General features: G+C 47.4%; 1 protein-coding gene across 3 annotated transcripts; it reads right to left on the bottom strand.

Annotated features, from left to right (window-relative positions):
* Window positions 1–5,276: 5,276 nt before the first annotated feature.
* CLEC4F (C-type lectin domain family 4 member F) lies at window positions 5,277–17,786 on the bottom strand. Of its 3 annotated transcripts, none has more exons than XM_069580493.1 (7): window positions 17,581–17,786; window positions 16,646–16,762; window positions 16,247–16,342; window positions 13,159–14,277; window positions 7,918–8,069; window positions 6,294–6,412; window positions 5,277–5,687 (listed from the first exon to the last, which is right to left on the bottom strand). In XM_069580493.1, exons 1-7 carry the CDS (start codon window positions 17,654–17,656, stop codon window positions 5,543–5,545), a joined length of 1,824 nt encoding a protein of 607 aa, XP_069436594.1. In that variant the 5' UTR covers window positions 17,657–17,786; the 3' UTR covers window positions 5,277–5,542. The 3 variants fall into 3 exon arrangements, with proteins under 3 accessions (XP_069436594.1, XP_069436595.1, XP_069436596.1); XM_069580494.1 differs by having other exon boundaries at window positions 6,298–6,412; window positions 17,581–17,782; XM_069580495.1 differs by lacking the exon at window positions 16,646–16,762 and having other exon boundaries at window positions 17,581–17,712.
* Window positions 17,787–18,209: the final 423 nt, after the last annotated feature.

The following is an 18,209-nucleotide window of genomic DNA, read 5'->3' on the forward strand; positions in this document are numbered from 1 at the left end:
TGTGTCTATGGAACATTTATATCATGTGAGCATACACTAGGTCACGAAGAAAGTCTCAGTGAATTCCAAGAAAGGGGGACATATTTAATACTGGCTTCTACTTTACTTTGTGTAACCTAGGAAAACCCTAAAACAAATAATAGAAATACATGCAAAGAAAACAATAAGCCCATCTCTCTCTATATATACACACACACACACACACGTATATATATTGCCATTACTACGAAATACCTAGGAATCAACTAACAGAAAATCAAATCTAGCAATATAATAAAATAATACCATAACCAAATCGGTTTCTATTCAAAATCTGCAAAAATAATTGACAATTAGGAAATTATTAATGTAATTTATTATGCTAACAGTAAAAGGATAAGATTTTTATTAATATTTTGGTGTATTCTGAAAACCCATTTGACAAAAGCCTGTATCCATTCTTAATTTAGATTATCTCTGGTTATTTGGAATTAAAGGAAATTTCTTTCACTTTATGAAAGGTAATTACCAGAAATCAATGACAAGCAACTTAGTGTAAAACTGGAAATAGTCACATTAACGTCAGGAACAAGGCAAGCATGCCAGCTGTCACTACTACTGTATAGCATTATTCTGGAGGTTTTACCAATACAATAACAAAAGAAAAAGAAATATGGTATAAATTCCAGAAAAGTACAATTACAATTACCATCACTTGCAAGTAATGTTGTTTATCCATAAAACCCAATGCAACTTACTAGGGGAAAAAATAAGAACCAGAGTTCTTATCTATGTAGTCAGTAACATATTTTATATATGATAAATATGCAAAACTAATAGCTTTCCTTAATACCATAATATCTTATTAGAGAATAGGAGTTTCCAGTTGAAAGGGGTAGATTCAACGCACACATTCATGTCTATCTGCTCTGAAAATCTACTGTAATGACAGTAAAGAAATAAAAATAGGAAAAACCCGCAGTGACAAAGAGAATGAAAGAAAAATCAACAGCAGGCGAGAAATTTCAACAAAACTTGGAAGCTGATAATAGGTGGATGAGAGATAATTGACGTGTGTGTGTGTGTGTGTGTGTGTATTAATCACTCAGCCGTGTCTCTCTTCGTGACCCCATGAACTGTAGCCCGCCAGGCTCCTGTGTCCGTGGGATTCCCCAGGCAAGAAAACTGGAGTGGGTAGCCATTCCGTTCTCAAGGGGATCTTTGATCCTTGTTGCTTGTGGGAGGGGCTTGGTGATTGGTGGATTTCATCAATTTTTAAAAAGTGAATTTAGTATTTGAGAAAGTCGGGATTTATTTTATTGACATATAGTTGATTTACAATGTTGTATTCAATTTGTTGTGAAAAGCTGATTTTTCAAACAAGTGAAAAAGAGGGGCTATGATTTAATGATATTTGAGACAAAGTAGATGCCAACCTCATATTGCAGGTCTCCCATATTGCAGGCAGCTTCTTTACCATCTGAGCTACTGAGAAAATGGAACTCTAACTGGCAGAAGTGGGGAAAGTGAATAAACATCAGGACAACCCTGGTAACTTCACAACCTGAAAGTACTGAGTACCTCTAAATGCAGGGGTGCAGGGCAGACTGAAAAATGGGAGAACCAGTTAAACTTTTCTCTTTTTCATTGAATGTTTATTTGTATTGAAGTTTAGTTGATTTATAATGTCATGTTGGCTTCAGGTGTACAGCAAAGTTATACGTGTGTGTGTACGTGTGTGTGTGTGTACGTGTGTGTGTATTCTTTTTCAGACTCTTTTCTCATATAGATTATTACAGAACGTTGAGTAGAGTTCCCTGTGTTATACAGTAAATCCTTGTTGCTTATCTATTTCATATATGTGTGTGTGCTCTTTGTGACTTTGTGGGCTGTAGCCCACCAGGCTCCTATGTCCACGGAATTTTCCAGGCAAGAATACCGGAGTCGGTTGCCATTTCCTATTCCAAGGGATCTTCCTGACCCAAGCATCAAACACATGTTTCTTGAGTCTCCTGCACTGGCCAGCAGATTCTTCACCGCTGTACCACCTGTCGTTGTTCAGTCGCTCAGTCATGTCCGACTCTTTGCGACCCCATGGGCTGCAGCACGCCAGGCTTCCCTGTCTTTCACCATCTCCCAGAGCTCACTCAAACTCATGTTCATTGAGTCAGTGATGCCATCCAACCATCTTATCCTCTGTCATCCCCTTCTCCTCCTGCCTTCAATCTTTCCAAGCCTCAGGGTCTTTTCAAATGACTCGGCTCTTTCACATCAGGTGGCCAAAGTATTGCACCACCTGGGAAGCCCATATATATATATAGTAGATAAATATATATACTACTATATATTATATATAGTAGAAATATACATTAATCCCAAATTCCTAATCTATCGCTACCCCATACCTTTCCCCATTGGTAACCGTAAGTTTGTTTTCTATGTCTGTGAGTCTGTTTCTGCATTGTAAATAACTTCATTTGTATCATTTCTTTTTAGATTACACATATAACTGATATCATGTGACATTTCTCTTTGACTTACTTCACTAAGTATTCTCTAAGTCCATCCATGTTGCTGCAAATGGCAATATTTCATCCCTTTTTATGGCTGAGTAACTTGATGAAAGTAAAAGAGGAGAGTGAAAAAGTTGGCTTAAAGCTCAACATTCAGAAAACGAAGATCATGGCATCCGGTCCCATCACTTCATGGGAAATAGATGGGGAAACAGTGGCAGACTTTATTTTGGGGGGCTCCAAAATCACTGCAGATGGTGATTGCAGCCATGAAATTAAAAGACGCTTACTCCTTGAAAGAAAAATTATGAGCAACCTAGATAGTATATTCAAAAGCAGAGACATTACTTTGCCGACTAAGGTCCATCTAGTCAAGGCTATGGTTTTTCCAGTAGTCACGTATGGATGTGAGAGTTGGACTGTGAAGAAGGCTGAGTGCCGAAGAATTGATGCTTTTGAACTGTGGTATTGGAGAAGACTCTTGAGAGTCCCTTGGACTGCAAGGAGATCCAACCAGTCCATTCTGAAGATCAACCCTGGGATTTCTTTGGAAGGAATGATGCTAAAGCTGAAGCTCCAGTACTTTGGCCACCTCATGCGAAGAGTTGACTCATTGGAAAAGACTCTGATGCTGGGAGGGATTGGGGGCAGGAAAAGAAGGGGACGACAGAGGATGAGATGGCTGGATGGCATCACTGACTCGATGGACGTGAGTCCGGGAGTTGGTGATGGACAGGGAGGCCTGGCGTGCTGCGATTCATGGGGTCACAAAGATTCAGACACGACTGAGTGACTGAACTGAACTGAACTGAATATCCCATTATATATATATATATATATATATATATATATATATACCACATCATCTTAAGTCAATCTTCTGTTTAGCAATTACAGGTTTCTTGATTGCATTCCCATGAGCTCTTTTTTTCCTTAATGAGAGCTGCATTGCTTTAATTATTGTAGTTTTATAATACATTTTGTTATCCAGTAGGGCAAGTGCCCCCTTTAAATTTTTTCAAAATTTTTTAGATCTGTTTGTGGGAGGCGCTTGGTGATTGGTGGATTTCATCAATTTTTAAAAATTGAATTTAGTATTTGAGAAAGTCGTTTTTTTTTTTTACTGACATATAGCTGATTTACAATGTTGTATTTAATTTCTGTTGTAAAAAGTTAACTTTTCAAACAAGTGAAAAAGAGGGGCTATGATTTAGTGATATTTGAGATAAAGTAGATGCCAACCTCATGATATTCTCAAAAATAAATTCCAGGTGGCTCAGTAATATAAATATAAAATTATGAAAGTATGAAAAGAAATGTAGCAAAATGTATTTCAATCCTTCAATAGAGGAGGAGGGTCCAAGATTAATTTAAAAAAAAAAAAAAAACTTGGGAGCCACAAAAGAAAAAGGCCAAAGGAAAAGCCAAAAGGAAAAAAGTGAACACAGATAGGTTAAAGTCCAGTTCAGCCAAAGATATCATAAAAGATAGAACAGATTTCCAATTCTGGGCATGATGTAGTCACTGGACTAGCCATTCTGCTGTAAGCAGCCAGGAAACTGGACAAAACACATGAACACTATTGTTCCCAGACACTGGATAACAGGCAGAGCAAAACTGGCATCTGATTGACTGAGCCCGAGACCCTCCTGTGTTGCTTCCTAGAAGATATTTCCAGACCCCTGGGCAGAGGGGGAGGGTCCACACAGGGTGTGGCAGTCGCACTAGGCTGAGGAAAGAAAGATGTAAGTTTGGGGAGACTGAGCAGACATTCTAGATTTGGGAGCAGAGTATAAAGTCAGGCAGAGAAAGAATTCTATGAAGTGTCCTGGCAGGCCCCAGGAAAGCCCTGGGTTGGGCCTGGGACTAGAGGTGGAGTGACCCCCTGGGAATAGAAGGGGTGTGTCTGGGGCTCTTTGGGGCCTGTGTGCAGGAAGGAGAGAAACTCAGTGGGGCTCAGGTCACCCAGGAGCTTACCCACAAAGAAGAGAGCCACAAGACAGGAGACCATGAACATACCCAAAAAGGCCAGAGTATAAAGTAATGCAGAGTAATACAGAGAAAGAACTCTAGAAACGTGTCTTGGGTTCCCTGGCCATGTCAAGGATAGGACCCCAGTATCTGAGGCAAAATATTTGCTCTAGAAATTCTCATTCTAAGTTGAGCTTGGCAGAAAGCTGAGTCCCTGGAAGGGTGAATGGGGGCAAGAAAAGTCAGAGAAACATCCCTGAGAAATAACAGTCTGAAGACAAGTAAAGTTAGCCACCTGGGAGAAACAAGTTTGCGGAGTGACTTTAAAGGGCTTGGAAAATTCCAGCAAAGGAAGTGCCGGGAACACCTGGGCAGCTGTGACTTCTGGGAGCATGTGCTGCTGACCAGTCATTGTAGTTCGTGGTAAACCTCTGCTGTTTGTAACACACCAACTGAAAGGGCCTAGCTATATCGCTTCTTGGCTAAGATCAAGTGATGGCTCAGACGGAGAGCATCTGTCTACAATGTGGGAGACCTGGGTTCGACTCCTGGGTTCGACCTAGGTCGGGAAGTTCTCTGGTAAAGGAAACGGCAACCCACTCCAGTACTCTTGCCTAGAAAATCCCATGGACGGAGGAGCCTGGTGTCCGTGGGGTCGTGAAGAGTTGGACACGACTGAGCGACCTCCCTTTTTTTTTTTATAAAGCCCTTAAACAAAGACGTCCTTATCTCAGAACAGAAAGGACCCTGAGGGAAGGAGAAACAAAGCAGGGAGAAGTGAGCCTGGTGGCTGTCGCAGAGACAAGTCCAAACTTTGGTTCATCGGAGTATTTACTGAGGAGCTGCCATCTGACAGGCCTGCACTGGTTGCTGAGGGGACATAGAAACACAAATCTCTTTTTCTTCCTTGAGAAGCTGCTGGTCATGCTAGGTCATGTGATGTGAACATGTTCGAAAGATTTATTTCAAAAGGACAAGTCAGGAAAAGCAAAGGCTGAATGGAAGGCCCCAGAGAACCAGTTGATTGAGCAGCTCCCAAGGCGTCGTGGAGAAGGGTCTCAGTCCTGCCTGCCCCTGGGCTACAGCTGGCTCACAGGCTTCTTGCAGATCCCGGGGGAGAGAGTGGAGCAGGATATGTCATTCCACTTCCGCTGCATTTGGACACAGTCTTCTGACCGCTCAATACCGTGTTGCCAGTTGTCCGGCTGATTCTCAGCCCAAAACCTGGCAACAAGAGGGCTTCAGTCTGATTGATGAAGGAAGTGTCCCTTCCTCCTGCTTGTGGCATGAGGAGCTGAAGGGTCCCTAAACCCCTGGTGGCCCCAGGTGCTCTGAGGGCGGCTTTGCTGAGGTTGTCCTCCATTACTGAGAATGGAGGGATGGGAAGCATGTCTAAAGTTACGAGTCCCCCCACCAGAATTCATATTTAGTGCCTTCAGATGGGGGCAAGGCCCCTCGGGCCCAGGCCTATGTGGTAGGGTATAGGATAGGCAAAGAAAAAAAAAATCCAAAACAGCAAGACCCAGTCACAGGGTGCCTGCCAGCCCCAGGACCTATCTTATTCTGACGCCCCTGTGAAGGGGTCCAGGCAAGGATCACAGCTATGCTGGTGTACACACACATCATACACACACCACACACATCACCCACACAGTCAAATATACACGCACCTTATACACACGTCACACATACACGTGGATCCACGGCATACACGTGGATCACACACAATGCTAACACTTCTTGGATGGGGATACACATGCAGGACAGAGTCTCTAGGCAGCCCTGTCCCAGACAGCGCCTGAGACAGCACCAGACAGAGGCAGGACTCACGCACGGCTCCCAGCACGATTGAATGCTGTGCCATCTGTCCAGCGCCAGTGGTCCTCCGTACCGCGGTCAGTGAGGCCAATCCAGTAGTAAACAGAACCCGTGAACTGTGTCAGAAATGCCTGTGGAGAAAAGGCAGTATCATGGCAGTGAGCTCGTGTGAGGAGCTTGTTCACCAGGCCACGTGGAAGAAGAATCCATGCCGCGCTCTCCCCAGTCCCAGCAGCATGAAGCCCACTCTCCAGGAGCTGCACCCCCACCCCCCGCCATGGGTTCCCTGGTTTTCCAGAGCTAGGGCAGCAGACAGGTCACTTTGGGGAAGTTCAGCTTCTTCCACGTTTACCTGATGAGGAGTGTGGCTTTCCTGGGACAAAGACAGACCTGGCCATGGTTTTTTAAGACACGCTTTACAAAATAGCATGTCATTTGACAGACGGAAAAGAACAGTCTCAGGAAAACCTCAAGGGATGGGTATGTCTGTAAGTTAAACTTGGCCAAACGTACAGTGGGTACTTGTCAATACCTTCAGTAAATTTTGGTAAGAACATCTGGCATACGGGCCACTCTGGTGCCCTGTTGCCTTTGTTGGTTTTGTTCAGTCACTAAGTTGTGTCCCACTCTTTGCAGCCCCGTGGACTGCTGCACACCAGCCTCCTTGTCCTTCACTATCTCCCAGAGTTTGCACAGATTCATGTCCGTTGAGTCAGTGATGCCATGCTCAGCCTCCTGCCACGTCTTCTTGGCAGAAGAAAAGTAATACAAGTTCCCACTGTAGAACTTCCCGCCTTGCAGGAACAGCAGGAGAAGCTGATCTGGAGCAAAGGTGGGGAAGGAGAGAGAACTGGGAGCTGGCTGCAGATCCTGCTCCCTCCAAGGACTGACCACTGAGGTCAGTGGTCAAGCCCCTGCAATGCTTGATGCCCTCAGCTAAGGGGACCTCTGAGGTCCCCTTAACCTTTGCCTTCTATCTTCCCGGCATCAGGGTCTTTTCCAATGAGTTGGCTCTTTGCATCGGGTGGCCAAAGTGTTGGAGCTTCAGCTTCCACAATAGTCCTTCCAATGAATGTTCAGGGTTGATTTCCTTCAGGATTGACTGGTTTGATCTCCTTGCAGTCTGAAGGTCTCTCAAGAGTCTTCTCCAACACCACAGTTTGAAAGCATCAATTCTTCAGTGCTTAGCTGTCTTTATGGCCTCAAACTCATACATTTGTCTGGCCTTCCCAAGAAGCCTGGATTGTCTGCTCATGAGCCTTACATAGCCATGAGATGAACTGACATTGAAATCAAAATTGACAGCTAGAGAAGAAGCCTGAGAGGAAGATGAGGGAATGGGGAGGGAAGGAGGCACCCAGCACCTTGAGGGCAGTTACCTGGTACCCCTCCCTCTGCCCTTCCTTTCTGCTGACCCCTCTGGGGTCTCCCTCGTTCACTGAGGACGTTGGGTTTGCTGTAAGTGCTTATACCTCCAGTACAAGATGTTCATCAGAATTCAATAAATATTTGCTCCCTGATTGACAGAGGAGATGTGAAGGACTGCCATGCCCACTCCAAGAGGGGAAGGCCAAAGCGCAAAGCCCCTGACCCCACATCAGTCCCAGAAGCAGCACCCCAAGCCCACAGCTCTGACCTGCTCCTCCTCCGAGGTCACCGAGGCCAGGTGGGCTCCATGGGACACACAGAACTGCTCAGCCTCCTGCCACGTCTTCTTGGCAGAAGAAAAGTAATACAAGTTCCCACTGTAGAACTTCCCGCCTTGCAGGAACAGCAGGAGAAGCTGATCTGGAGCAAAGGTGGGGAAGGAGAGAGAACTGGGAGCTGGCTGCAGATCCTGCTCCCTCCAAGGACTGACCACTGAGGTCAGTGGTCAAGCCCCTGCAATGCTTGATGCCCTCAGCTACAGGGCCACAGTCTGGGAGGCTGCAGCCCCAGCCCATGACCCGACAGAGCAGAGGAGCAGCTCAGGACATCTGGCTCCATCACTCCAGGGGTGTTCAGACAGCTCTGCTACCCGGCCATATTCTTTCAAGGCTCTTGCTTCCCAGCTATACTACTCACTTTCCCAACTCGTTGCTACCCCCTGCTTGTCCCCTGCATCTTGGTCCCCTTCATTTCCCTGGGAGCATTCACAGCCGTCCTGTATCTTCACTCATTCCCTTGACTTCATCTCCATCTACCTCAGCTGTCCACACCAAGAACCACAGTTGGGACCTTGTCATCCCCTGGTCTGCCTGACCTCACAATTTCAGACCCTAATGGCTCAAGCTATGAGCACAAGCCCTGATTCCCTAAGCTATTTCATCCCTCTCTGTCCTGACACTGTTAACAGCCTCCTAATCACAGCTCCTTGAAATGGTGCCAAAACAGACTCATTCATTCGTGTATTCCTTTATTCAATATACCTTAACTTCTATGAATCAGGAACCTTTACACAAAGATTAATTAGACATGAATCATGCCCTCAAGGGAATTACTGTCCAGCAAATGAGACAGACATAAAAATGGTATTGAAGATGCATTGATTGGAAACCATGGCATGTTAGAGGCACTAAAGAGGGTGTGGTCTCCTTTAGCTGGGCTGGAAACAGGGCTCGGGAAGGACCCTAGGTGAGGATTCACTTGAGCTGAGTCTTCAAAGACCGAGGAAGAGTTTGCCAGATGGGCAAGGAGAGAATTCCAGGCGGGGGAGAGAGTCATTGCAAAAGCACAAAGGTGTGAAACAGCACGGTGCAGCCTGACCTGTTCAAGGGCTTTACGGCCCACGCGCAGGCTTCCCAGCTGGCACTAGTGGCGAAGCACTGGTCTGCCAGTGCAGGAGACGTAGAAGACGCGAGTTCGATCCCTGGGTAGGGAAGATCCCCTAAAGGAGGGCATGGCAATCCACTCATGGACAGAGGAGCCTGAAGGGTGACAGTCCACAGGGTCACAAAGAGCTGAACACCAGTGAAGCAACTGAGCATGCATGCACACAGAGTCAGAGCACAGAGGATAGGAGATGGACTTGGACAGGTTCACCCATGCGAGATCATACATCCTGTGTGAAGGAGTTTGGGTTTTTTCATGGGAACAGTGGGAAACCCTGGAGGCTTTGAAGAAAGATCGTAATTTGCTCAGATTTGCCTCGAGATGGTGCAATTGCTGAACAGGAAGAAGGCAGTCTTAATGGGACCAGAGACACCAGTTACAACGCAATTACAAATGTTTGAATGATAGATGGTGAGTGTGTAAACCAGGGTTTTTCAAAGTGTGGTCCTAGGTCCACCAGCATTAGTACCCGGGGCTTGGTAGAAATGCCAGTTCTCAGACGCACCCCTGCTGCTGCTGCTGCTGCTAAGTCACTTCAGTCGTGTCTGACTCTGTGCGACCCCATAGATGGCAGCCCACCAGGTTCCGCTGTCCCTGGGATTCTCCAGGCAAGAACACTGGACTGGGTTGCCATTTCCTTCTCCAATGCACGAAAGTGAAAAGTGAAAGTGAAGTCACTCAGTTGTGTCTAACTCTCAGCGACCCCATGGACTGCAGCCTACCAGGCTCCTCTGTCCATGGGATTTTCCAGGCAAGAGTACAGGAGTGGGGTGCCATTGCCTTCTCCACAGACTCACCCCAGCCTAGCTGAATTCATAATTGTTTTTTGACCATTTAACACACTCTCCAGGTAATTCTGATACACTCCAAAGTCTGAGAAACAGCAGTCCAAACCAAGAATTGGGAGACTGCAGACTGCCAGCAGCTTCTTTTCACAAATGAAGTTTGTTTTTTTTTTATTTTAAAGTTATTTATTTTTTAATTGAAGGATAGTTACTTTACAGAATTCGTATACCTATGGAACACAGCCATGCCCTTCAGTTGACAGATGGTCTTCGGTTGCTTAATCATTACAACAGCAGAGATGTTGCAACAGAGACTGTTTAGCCAGAAGCTCAAAACATCAACTGTTTGGTCCTTTAAGAAAAAAAAATTAAACTAATGGTTCTTAGCCCTGACTGACCATTAGAACCACCTAGGGAATTTTTAAAAGAAAATTCTGATGCTAGGCTGCATCCCAGAACAAGCGCCTGCCCTCCCAAAGAAAAGTTAGAGTTCTGGAGGTGGGTTCCAGGCTTCAGTTTTATAAAAACTCACTGGGTGATTCCGGTGTGTCTCCAAGGTGGAGAAACATTCATCCCTACCAAAGCAGGAGCAAGGCAGAGGGAGCGGGGAGGACAGTAGGGGGCATGGGAGATGTGTCAAGAAGGGAAGGCTTCCAGGCTTCCAACAGACAGACGGGGACAGAGCGAAACAGCAGAGTGGGCCCCCAGTTCTGTCTCCGAAGCCCCTCATTTGTCAGCCGCATATTCCAGCAGTTGCTCCAAACGGCCCCCACCCTCACAGCTCTCTCCCTCTTCTGTCACCTTTGACCAGGGACCGCTTACTCTACAAAGACATCACTAAATATCTGCTCCCTCGCTGTCTTGTACCCGCATCTGCACACCGGGGTGAACGTCTCCTTCCACACCTCGTCTGCTCCCAGCCTCAGAGGTTCATGCGCCGCGCCAGCCCTTCAAGGCCAGTCCCTCCGCTGTGCTTTCCATTCTCTCCTCTCTCTCCCAGGTTCCAACCTTGTCTCCCCGACCCCTCCCCTACTCTCTTCTCTCTCCTTCAATCTTCTCCCTGTTTGCGGGTGCCTTTGTCTCGCCCTCAGATCAAACCTAGCCTAATCTAGAACAGCCCTCTCAAGGAATTTCACCAAAATATTAGCAGTGGGTTATTTTTTCAAGAGACTTTTTACAGGAACACAAGTTGTCATATTCTCATCTTTCTCTTTTTCAATATTTACCGCATCTACAATTAATATGTAGGTTTTCAGATATAAGTATGGGTGGCACAGCTGGTTTTTTAACCCCTGCTTCTACCTTCCCATATCCCTCACCTCAGCCTCATCTTCTGTTCTCAGCCAAGGCCCTTGAAGGACTGGGGCACCTTCATCTCTCACTCACTTCCCACTGACTGTGGTCTGGCCTTCAGGCCATATACAACTCTCCACTGAAACTTTATTCCAATGACCTGCTAGCTGCCCAGAGTTAGTGGGTGCTTATTGGTTTCTTTACCTGGGGCCCTTAGACATTTGCCAGAACCAGCCACTCTGTTCACAAGATGCTCTCCTTCCTTGACTTCCCCGGCTGCACACTTCCTAATTCTCCTCCTGCCTCTGAAACTGCCTTCTCCAGTCTCCTTCAAAAACACTTCTCTCCCTACTTGCCACCTAAAAGTTGACTTCTTGTTTCCACCCTCAGCTTCCTTCTCACGAAGCATCTCATCTCATGTAAACTCCTGCATCCCCACTGCCACAACCAGAACCAGCGTACCCAGGGCTCCCGCATCTCTGTCTGCAGCAGGACCGCTCTCCTACCCCCCCGCCGACAGCCCACGGGTGATGGCTGCGTGAACACCCTCATGGCATCTCAGATCCAACATGCTCAAACCTCACAGCTTGTCTTCTCCTTTTATTCCCTGTCTCAGTCTATAGACCCATCCAGTCAGCCTCCTTGAAATTCTCCGACAAATACTCATTTCCAAAAGGATGAAACCCAAACTCAGAACCATTCCGCGTCTAGCTGGTGTCTCTGCAGAGCTGCCTCCCTTTCTCACACAGTGTTTTTTCAACTGCCAGCATCAACCCACTGGTGGATTTTGTTGACGTTATTGCGGGGAGAGGGAGTTTGGAGACTAGACAATAAAATATGAGTGCATTCACGTGGTAAAAGCTTTGCTTTTTGAAATGTGTGTGTATGTGAGAGAGACATAATTATAACTAGGGATGGTCGGAGGGCATCATTGACTCAATGGATATGAGTCTGAGCAAACTCTGGGAGATGGTGAAGGACAGGGAAGCCTGGCGTGCTGCAGTCCATGGGGTAGTAAAGAATCAGATATGACCGAGCAACTGAACAACAAGCAACATGATATAAAATGAATTTTATGCTGCGATTCCCTGTTTGAAAGCCACTGCTCTGACCCTTACCTGCTGTCTTTTCAGCCTGTGTCTCCCCAGTTGCCCTCTTGGCCGTGGTCCGGTCAGACAGAACTGCCAGAAGTTTCTCGAACCTCATGGTTCACATCTCCATGCCTGTGACCTGCTGTTCCCTTATCCTATCTGCTTGGAAAACACCTACTCATCTTTCAGCCCCCAGTTCAAAGGCCAGACTCCCACTGAAGCATCTTTGATCTTTTATCCTCCAGAAAATTGCCTCCCTCCTTGGAAGCTCCTTGTCTGCACCAGAGGACATCAGCCCTGAGAAGACCCCTCTTGTCCTCTCTTTTGTTCCTCCCCACACCCCAGTTTCTAGACCTACTCCCAACATTGCCCCACTCAGGTCTTTTGTGCAAGGCTGCTCCACCCACCTATAAGCTTCAAGGGCAGGCATCACATTTTGTTAATCTTTATGATCCTGACACATCCTAGGGCCTCAGGAAATTTTTGTCAGATGTATACAGGAATGCTGTACTTTGTTAAATGCTTCTATGTGTTAAGTCCTTTGATCCTCACTGGGGAGCAAGTATTATTTTCCCCACTTTACAGGTGAGAAAAAGGAAGCTCAGAGAAGGTGAACAACTTGAGAAAAATCACAGCATCTGGGCTAGTCAGAAGTTGGAAATAAGGCTGTCTGGCCCTGCTAGCACACTCTGTCCCTATTATACACCAGACCGCGTTTGTTTCCCAGATGTAGGTTTTGTCACTCTGGTCAGAGAATAAGCAGGGACTACATCACCTTTGGTTGGATCCAGCCCCTCTCCAGCACCCACACTCCTTCCCCGGGGATACATGTTGAAATCAGCAAAAGGCCGAAGGGACAGGAGACTCTGCCCTCCCCAGCCTCCTCCCTGCACTTACTTTGGGTCCTCTGGAGCTGCTCCTGTGAAGCCAAGGCTGTGCGGAAGGACTCCAAGCTTCTCTGCTGCTCCTGGATTGTTGTCGTCAGTGTTTTGGTGTTCCCCAAATCCTTTTTCAATGTCCGGATCTCAGTTCTGGCCTCCTGCAGACGTCTCTCTAACATTTGGGTCTGGGACTGTAAGGCTGTGGCGTCCTTCATTCCTTGTTTTAAGGTCTGTATCTCTTGGCTGGCATTTCTCAAAAGACCATTTAACACCTGAATCTTGGAACTTAAGGCAATGGCACTTTCCAGCTCTGTTTTTAATACTCTCATCTCAGCATCTGTCTGCTCCAGGTGACTGCTTGCTGTTTGGGTCTGGGCGGTAACATTTTCCAAATCTCTTTTTAACAAGTGAATCTCACCTCCAGCCCTTTCCAAATGACTTCTTAACACCTGGATCTGAGCACTGGCGTTGTCTAAACTGCCTCTTATAAAGGTCTGGGTCTGAGAATTTAAAGCATTTGCATTTTGCAGACTTCCCTTTAACCTCTGCATCTCAGCAGTGGTGTTTTCCAAACTACTCCTTAAAACCTGATGGTGGGCCCTTAAATCACTGACAGTATCCAGATTACCTCTTAAAACATGGATCTGGGCATTAACATTCTTTAAACTACTGTTTGCCGATCGGACCTCAGCGTTTGCCGTTTCTAACCCGGCCTTCAACACCTGGATCTCCATGTTGGCATTTTCTAAGCCTCTGTTTAACACAAGGAGCTCGATGCTAGTGTTTTCCAAACTGCTTTTAAAGAAACTCTGGATCTGGGAATTTGAACCATTTGCCTCTTCTAGATCTCCCTGTAGCTTCTGAATCTTAGAAGTAGTCTCCTCCAAGGAACTCTTTAACAGCTGGGTCTGGAAACTCAAGGTACTGGCATCCTTCAGGAGGCCTTTTAGCATCTGGATGTCAGCACTGGCACTTTCCAGATCACCGCTGAGCATCTGGATCTGAGAACTGACATTGTCTACTCTGCACGTCAATAGCTGGATCCCCACGCTCCAGGTGCTGGCATTCTCCATGTGTCCTTTAAACAGCTGGACAGCCTCTTGGAACTCCGCCACCCTGACCGAGTGGTAGGGATCTGGAGGGAGGAAATGGAGAAAGCAGCCGAAGAGGCCCATCATGTAGGGAAGCATTCTTAAAATCTCCAAGGTAAATGTCTGCAGCACAACCCTGAGCTCTCCTCAAGCAGCCTATAACCACCCGGGCCCTGGGGCTGGACCACCTGAGAATGTAAAGCCAAAAACAAAATAAAGGTCTATTTAGTGAGCCAAGAAGCAGAAGGATTGAAATACTTGCCTACTGGATTATTCTGCCATTGTAATTGAACTTGAAAATAACTGATTAAATCACTGAGAGCTGTCAATGTTTAATTCAACTGAAGTTTCATCATTAGATATTAATAGGTCATTATGGAAAGACAACAGGTATGAATCAAACCCGTGTTTAGTCCGATGCTATATTTGTACACCAAGCATGAAGCCTCTGATTCACAATTGTGACTTCCTCCTGGTGGTGCAGAGGTTAAAGTGTCTGCCTGCAATGTGGGAGACCTGGGTTCGATCCCTGGGTTGGGAAGATTCCCTGGAGAAGGAAATGGCAACCCACTCCAGTATTCTTGCCTGGAGAATCCCATGGACGGAGGAGATTGGTGGGGTAGTCCACGGGTCGCAGAGTCGGACACAACTGAGCGACTTCACTTCAAAAACTATGTAGGCCACAAACATAGACATTTTCTGATCACAGATCCACGGGGGGAAGAAAACAGAAACGAAATGAAACAGGTACCCATGGAGGAAGTATTCTGCTCAGTGTACAGGGTCTGTGGAAGTCCTCCGATGAGACAGAACCCTGAACTGCAATGGCGCCTCCCGTGCTACATAGCGCAAGGGTCCCTATAGAACCATTTGAGGATATGGGAGACCCGAGTGGGAGGCTTTGGTCGTTGCGTCATTCAAGGAAACTGCAGCATCCCACCAAACCCCCTGCAGCTGCACCCTCTGTGCACCCAGGAGCTAGAATATGAGCTCAGACTTTCACGGCGTGAGGCGCCCATTCCAGCCTCCTTTCAGAAACAGGGAGAAGGACCCGAATAAGCAGAGACCCTTTCTGGAGGATTCCTGCCCTACTTCTAAAGCCCTGCCTAAGTGGTATGTCAGACCTGAGCTGCTGTGCTGAGGTAAGACCAGGAGGGCCGTAAATCAATGGGACCGAAGAGAGAATGTACAGAAATATGGACAATTAGTTTCCAACAAAGATGCAAAGGAGAAAGGATAACTTTTTCGACTGAGGGTCCTGGAACAACTGTACAGCCATTTGCAAAAAGAAAAAATGAACTTCAGTCCATATCTTGCATCATTATTCAAAACATTAACTCAAAATTAATCATAGACCTAAATGGAAAACCCCAAAACTATAAAATGTCCAGAAGCAAATTTGAGGGCATGTCTTTGTGACCTTGGTATAGGCAAAGATTTCTTAGATGCCAGATCAAAAGGACAATCCATAAAAGAGATAAGATGGATAAATCAGACTTTACCAAAACTTAAATCTTGTTAAGAGAATGAAAAGAGAAGCCATAGACTGAAAAAAAAAAAAAAGTAAATCACATGACTGATAAAGGTCAAAAAAAGAGTACATACTCTAGATCCTTTAATATAAAACTCTAGAAAAAGTCAAGCCGTCTATATCCGAGCAAGCAGATCAGTGGTTGCCTGGGAACAAGGAAGGGAGGAGAGAGGCAGGATGGCCAAGGGCAGGAGTGTTGAACTTGGGGGCAGAAGGTCGAGTATGTCCTTTATCTTGATTATGATGTTTCATGCATCTATATATTTGTCAAAACTTAGGTTGTACGCTTTAAATACATATACTTTATTATGTGTCAATTGTACCTCAAAAAAAAAAAGCCATTTAAAAGAAAGATACTGGCTTTCTCTGAGGAGAATAGAAACCATTTAGGGGCCTGAGGACATTGAGGAGGAAGAAATGTGTCCTGGGGTCTGAGCATCCAAGGTCGTGTCTCCCTCCCCTCCCCCACTGCAGCTACTTACAGTCGGGTTCCTTGAGAAACTGCTCAGTATGGTTGTCTCCCAGAAACTCTTGGAAGTAAGCAGATGTCTTCAGTGCAGGTCTTGGGTGCTGTAGAACTGAGATACCCCATTCCCACATCAGCACAATCCCCAGGCTGCCCCACCCTCAGTCAGGGTTCCAGAAGGAGGTGGAGGAGATGGCACCACAACCCCCTCAGAGTTCCCCACACAGGCCTCATCTCTTGGGAATCTCCCCTTGGACAAAAACCTTGGTTGGGTCCCAGGAAAGCCCTGGTTTGGGCCTGGGACTGGAAGTGGAGTGACCCCCGCTGGGAGTAGAAGGGGGTGTCTAGGGCTCTTTGGGGCCTGTGTGCAGGAAGGAGAGAAAATCAGTGGGGCTCAGGTCACCCAGGAGCTTACCCACAATGAAGAGAGCCACAAGACAGGAGACCAAAAACACACCCAAAGAGGCCAGGGTGGCTTGCAAACGCCTGGGCATCCTGGGGGCTGCAGGAACCACTGCCACAGGGTCCAGTCCTACAGGGGAGAAGCCAGGATCCGGGAGGAGACTGCCGTGTGGGCTGGACAGTTGCAGCCCCTCGGCCTTACTCTCCTGTCCTGTCCTATAGGACTGAGAAGGCTTGTCCCGCTCACCCTGGAGAAAGGCAATGAGCGCCTGGGAACGTGCACCAGGGCTCGTGGAAGCTGTGGTAGCAACAGAAGGCTCAGAAAAGACCACCAGCCCAAGCCTGGAGGGCGCGCACAGGGCACAGACCTGGCACAATGGAAGACAGCAAAGGTACTGTGTGAATGAAAGCAGAAAGGAGGGAGGGAATGGGGGAGGGAGGCACACAGCAGGAACCCCGACCTCAGCGGCTCAGGGCCAGCTTTGCTGCGAGAATCCTGACCGGAGCGACACTCAAAGCCCTTGGGGGCTGCTGCTGCCACAAGCTGGCTTGGATGTCCTAAGAAGGGCTGTGCCTGAGACTCTGCGGGCTGAGTATACAGAGAACGGAGAGACCACAGCTCGGAGTCCCTGAGGCCTCATGGGGCCAGCCCAGCGTGCAGCAATGGGGTTTCAAACCAGGTCCCCCTGAATTCATTGTTCACTCTCCTTCTCGTGCTAGGTTGCCAGCCCCCAGGGAAAAGGGTCAGGGGAGATTTCATGCGAAGCCTCGATGTGGGCCGTAGGCACTCTGTCCTCGCCTGACCCACCTGCAGCCCCACCTGTTTATTCTGGAAGCCGACCCAGTGCTGAGCCTGCCAGGCAAGGGCTGAGGAAGATGGTGGGGGGCCAGGGCCCAGCAGGCTGGACCCTCCGCGTTGAAGACAGGCAGAGGCCCCAGTTTCCTCACCTTGGGAGGACAGGCAGACACTCTGGTTGTCTGTGCAGAAGTGGACCGAGTCAGCTCTCGTCTCTGCTTCCTTCATCCTCCAGAGCAGCTCCCTGCCACGCTGTGAACCAGCAGTGGGGAAGTGGAGCTGCGATATGGGTTTATATGCTCCCGAGTCAGTCCTTACAAACTCTGCCTTCCCCCGCTGCTGACTCTGCAGAAGTGCCCCATCTGAGCCCTTCCCCTCAAGGCTCCCAAGTGCCAGTTGCCCCCCCCCCCATCCTCCTTCTTCCCTCAGCCCCAGCCTCCCCACCCCTGCGCTCCATGGTAGCCTCAAACACTAGCCTCGGCCCCAAAGTCACAGACACCTTTCACCAGCCACTTAGAAGGGAGTTAGGGATTCCTTCTCAACTTTGCATAGAAAAACATCCTCGTGACCCATGGCTGAGTCTTAATTCCAGCCTCAGACTCTCTTAAGTAACGGGAGGCCAGTAAGGAGGAGGCTGGCTCAGCGCAGCAGGTGTTTGCAAGTCACAGAAAGGACTGAGATGACTCTGCCCACTCAGGACCTCACAGCGGGCATGATGGGAAAGGGATTATAGCAGGAAAAAAACCACTTATTTGGTCTCTGTCCCAGTCCCTAGAACAGA

The sequence above is a fragment of the Ovis canadensis genome, chromosome 3 (assembly GCF_042477335.2).
Source record: "Ovis canadensis isolate MfBH-ARS-UI-01 breed Bighorn chromosome 3, ARS-UI_OviCan_v2, whole genome shotgun sequence".
NCBI classification, from domain to species: domain Eukaryota; kingdom Metazoa; phylum Chordata; class Mammalia; order Artiodactyla; family Bovidae; genus Ovis; species Ovis canadensis.

What these genes read in the sequence shown, in the direction of transcription:
- CLEC4F (XM_069580493.1), bottom strand. Translation starts at nt 17,656, where the DNA reads ATGAAGGAAGCAGAGACGAGAGCTGACTCGGTCCACTTCTGCACAGAC. An exon ending in TGTGGCTCTCTTCATTGTGG is followed by an intron (nt 16,343 to 16,645) that starts GTAAGCTCCTGG and finishes GGGGTATCTCAG; the next exon opens with TTCTACAGCACCCAAGACCT. An exon ending in GCAGCTCCAGAGGACCCAAA is followed by an intron (nt 8,070 to 13,158) that starts GTAAGTGCAGGG and finishes CCTTTGCTCCAG; the next exon opens with ATCAGCTTCTCCTGCTGTTC.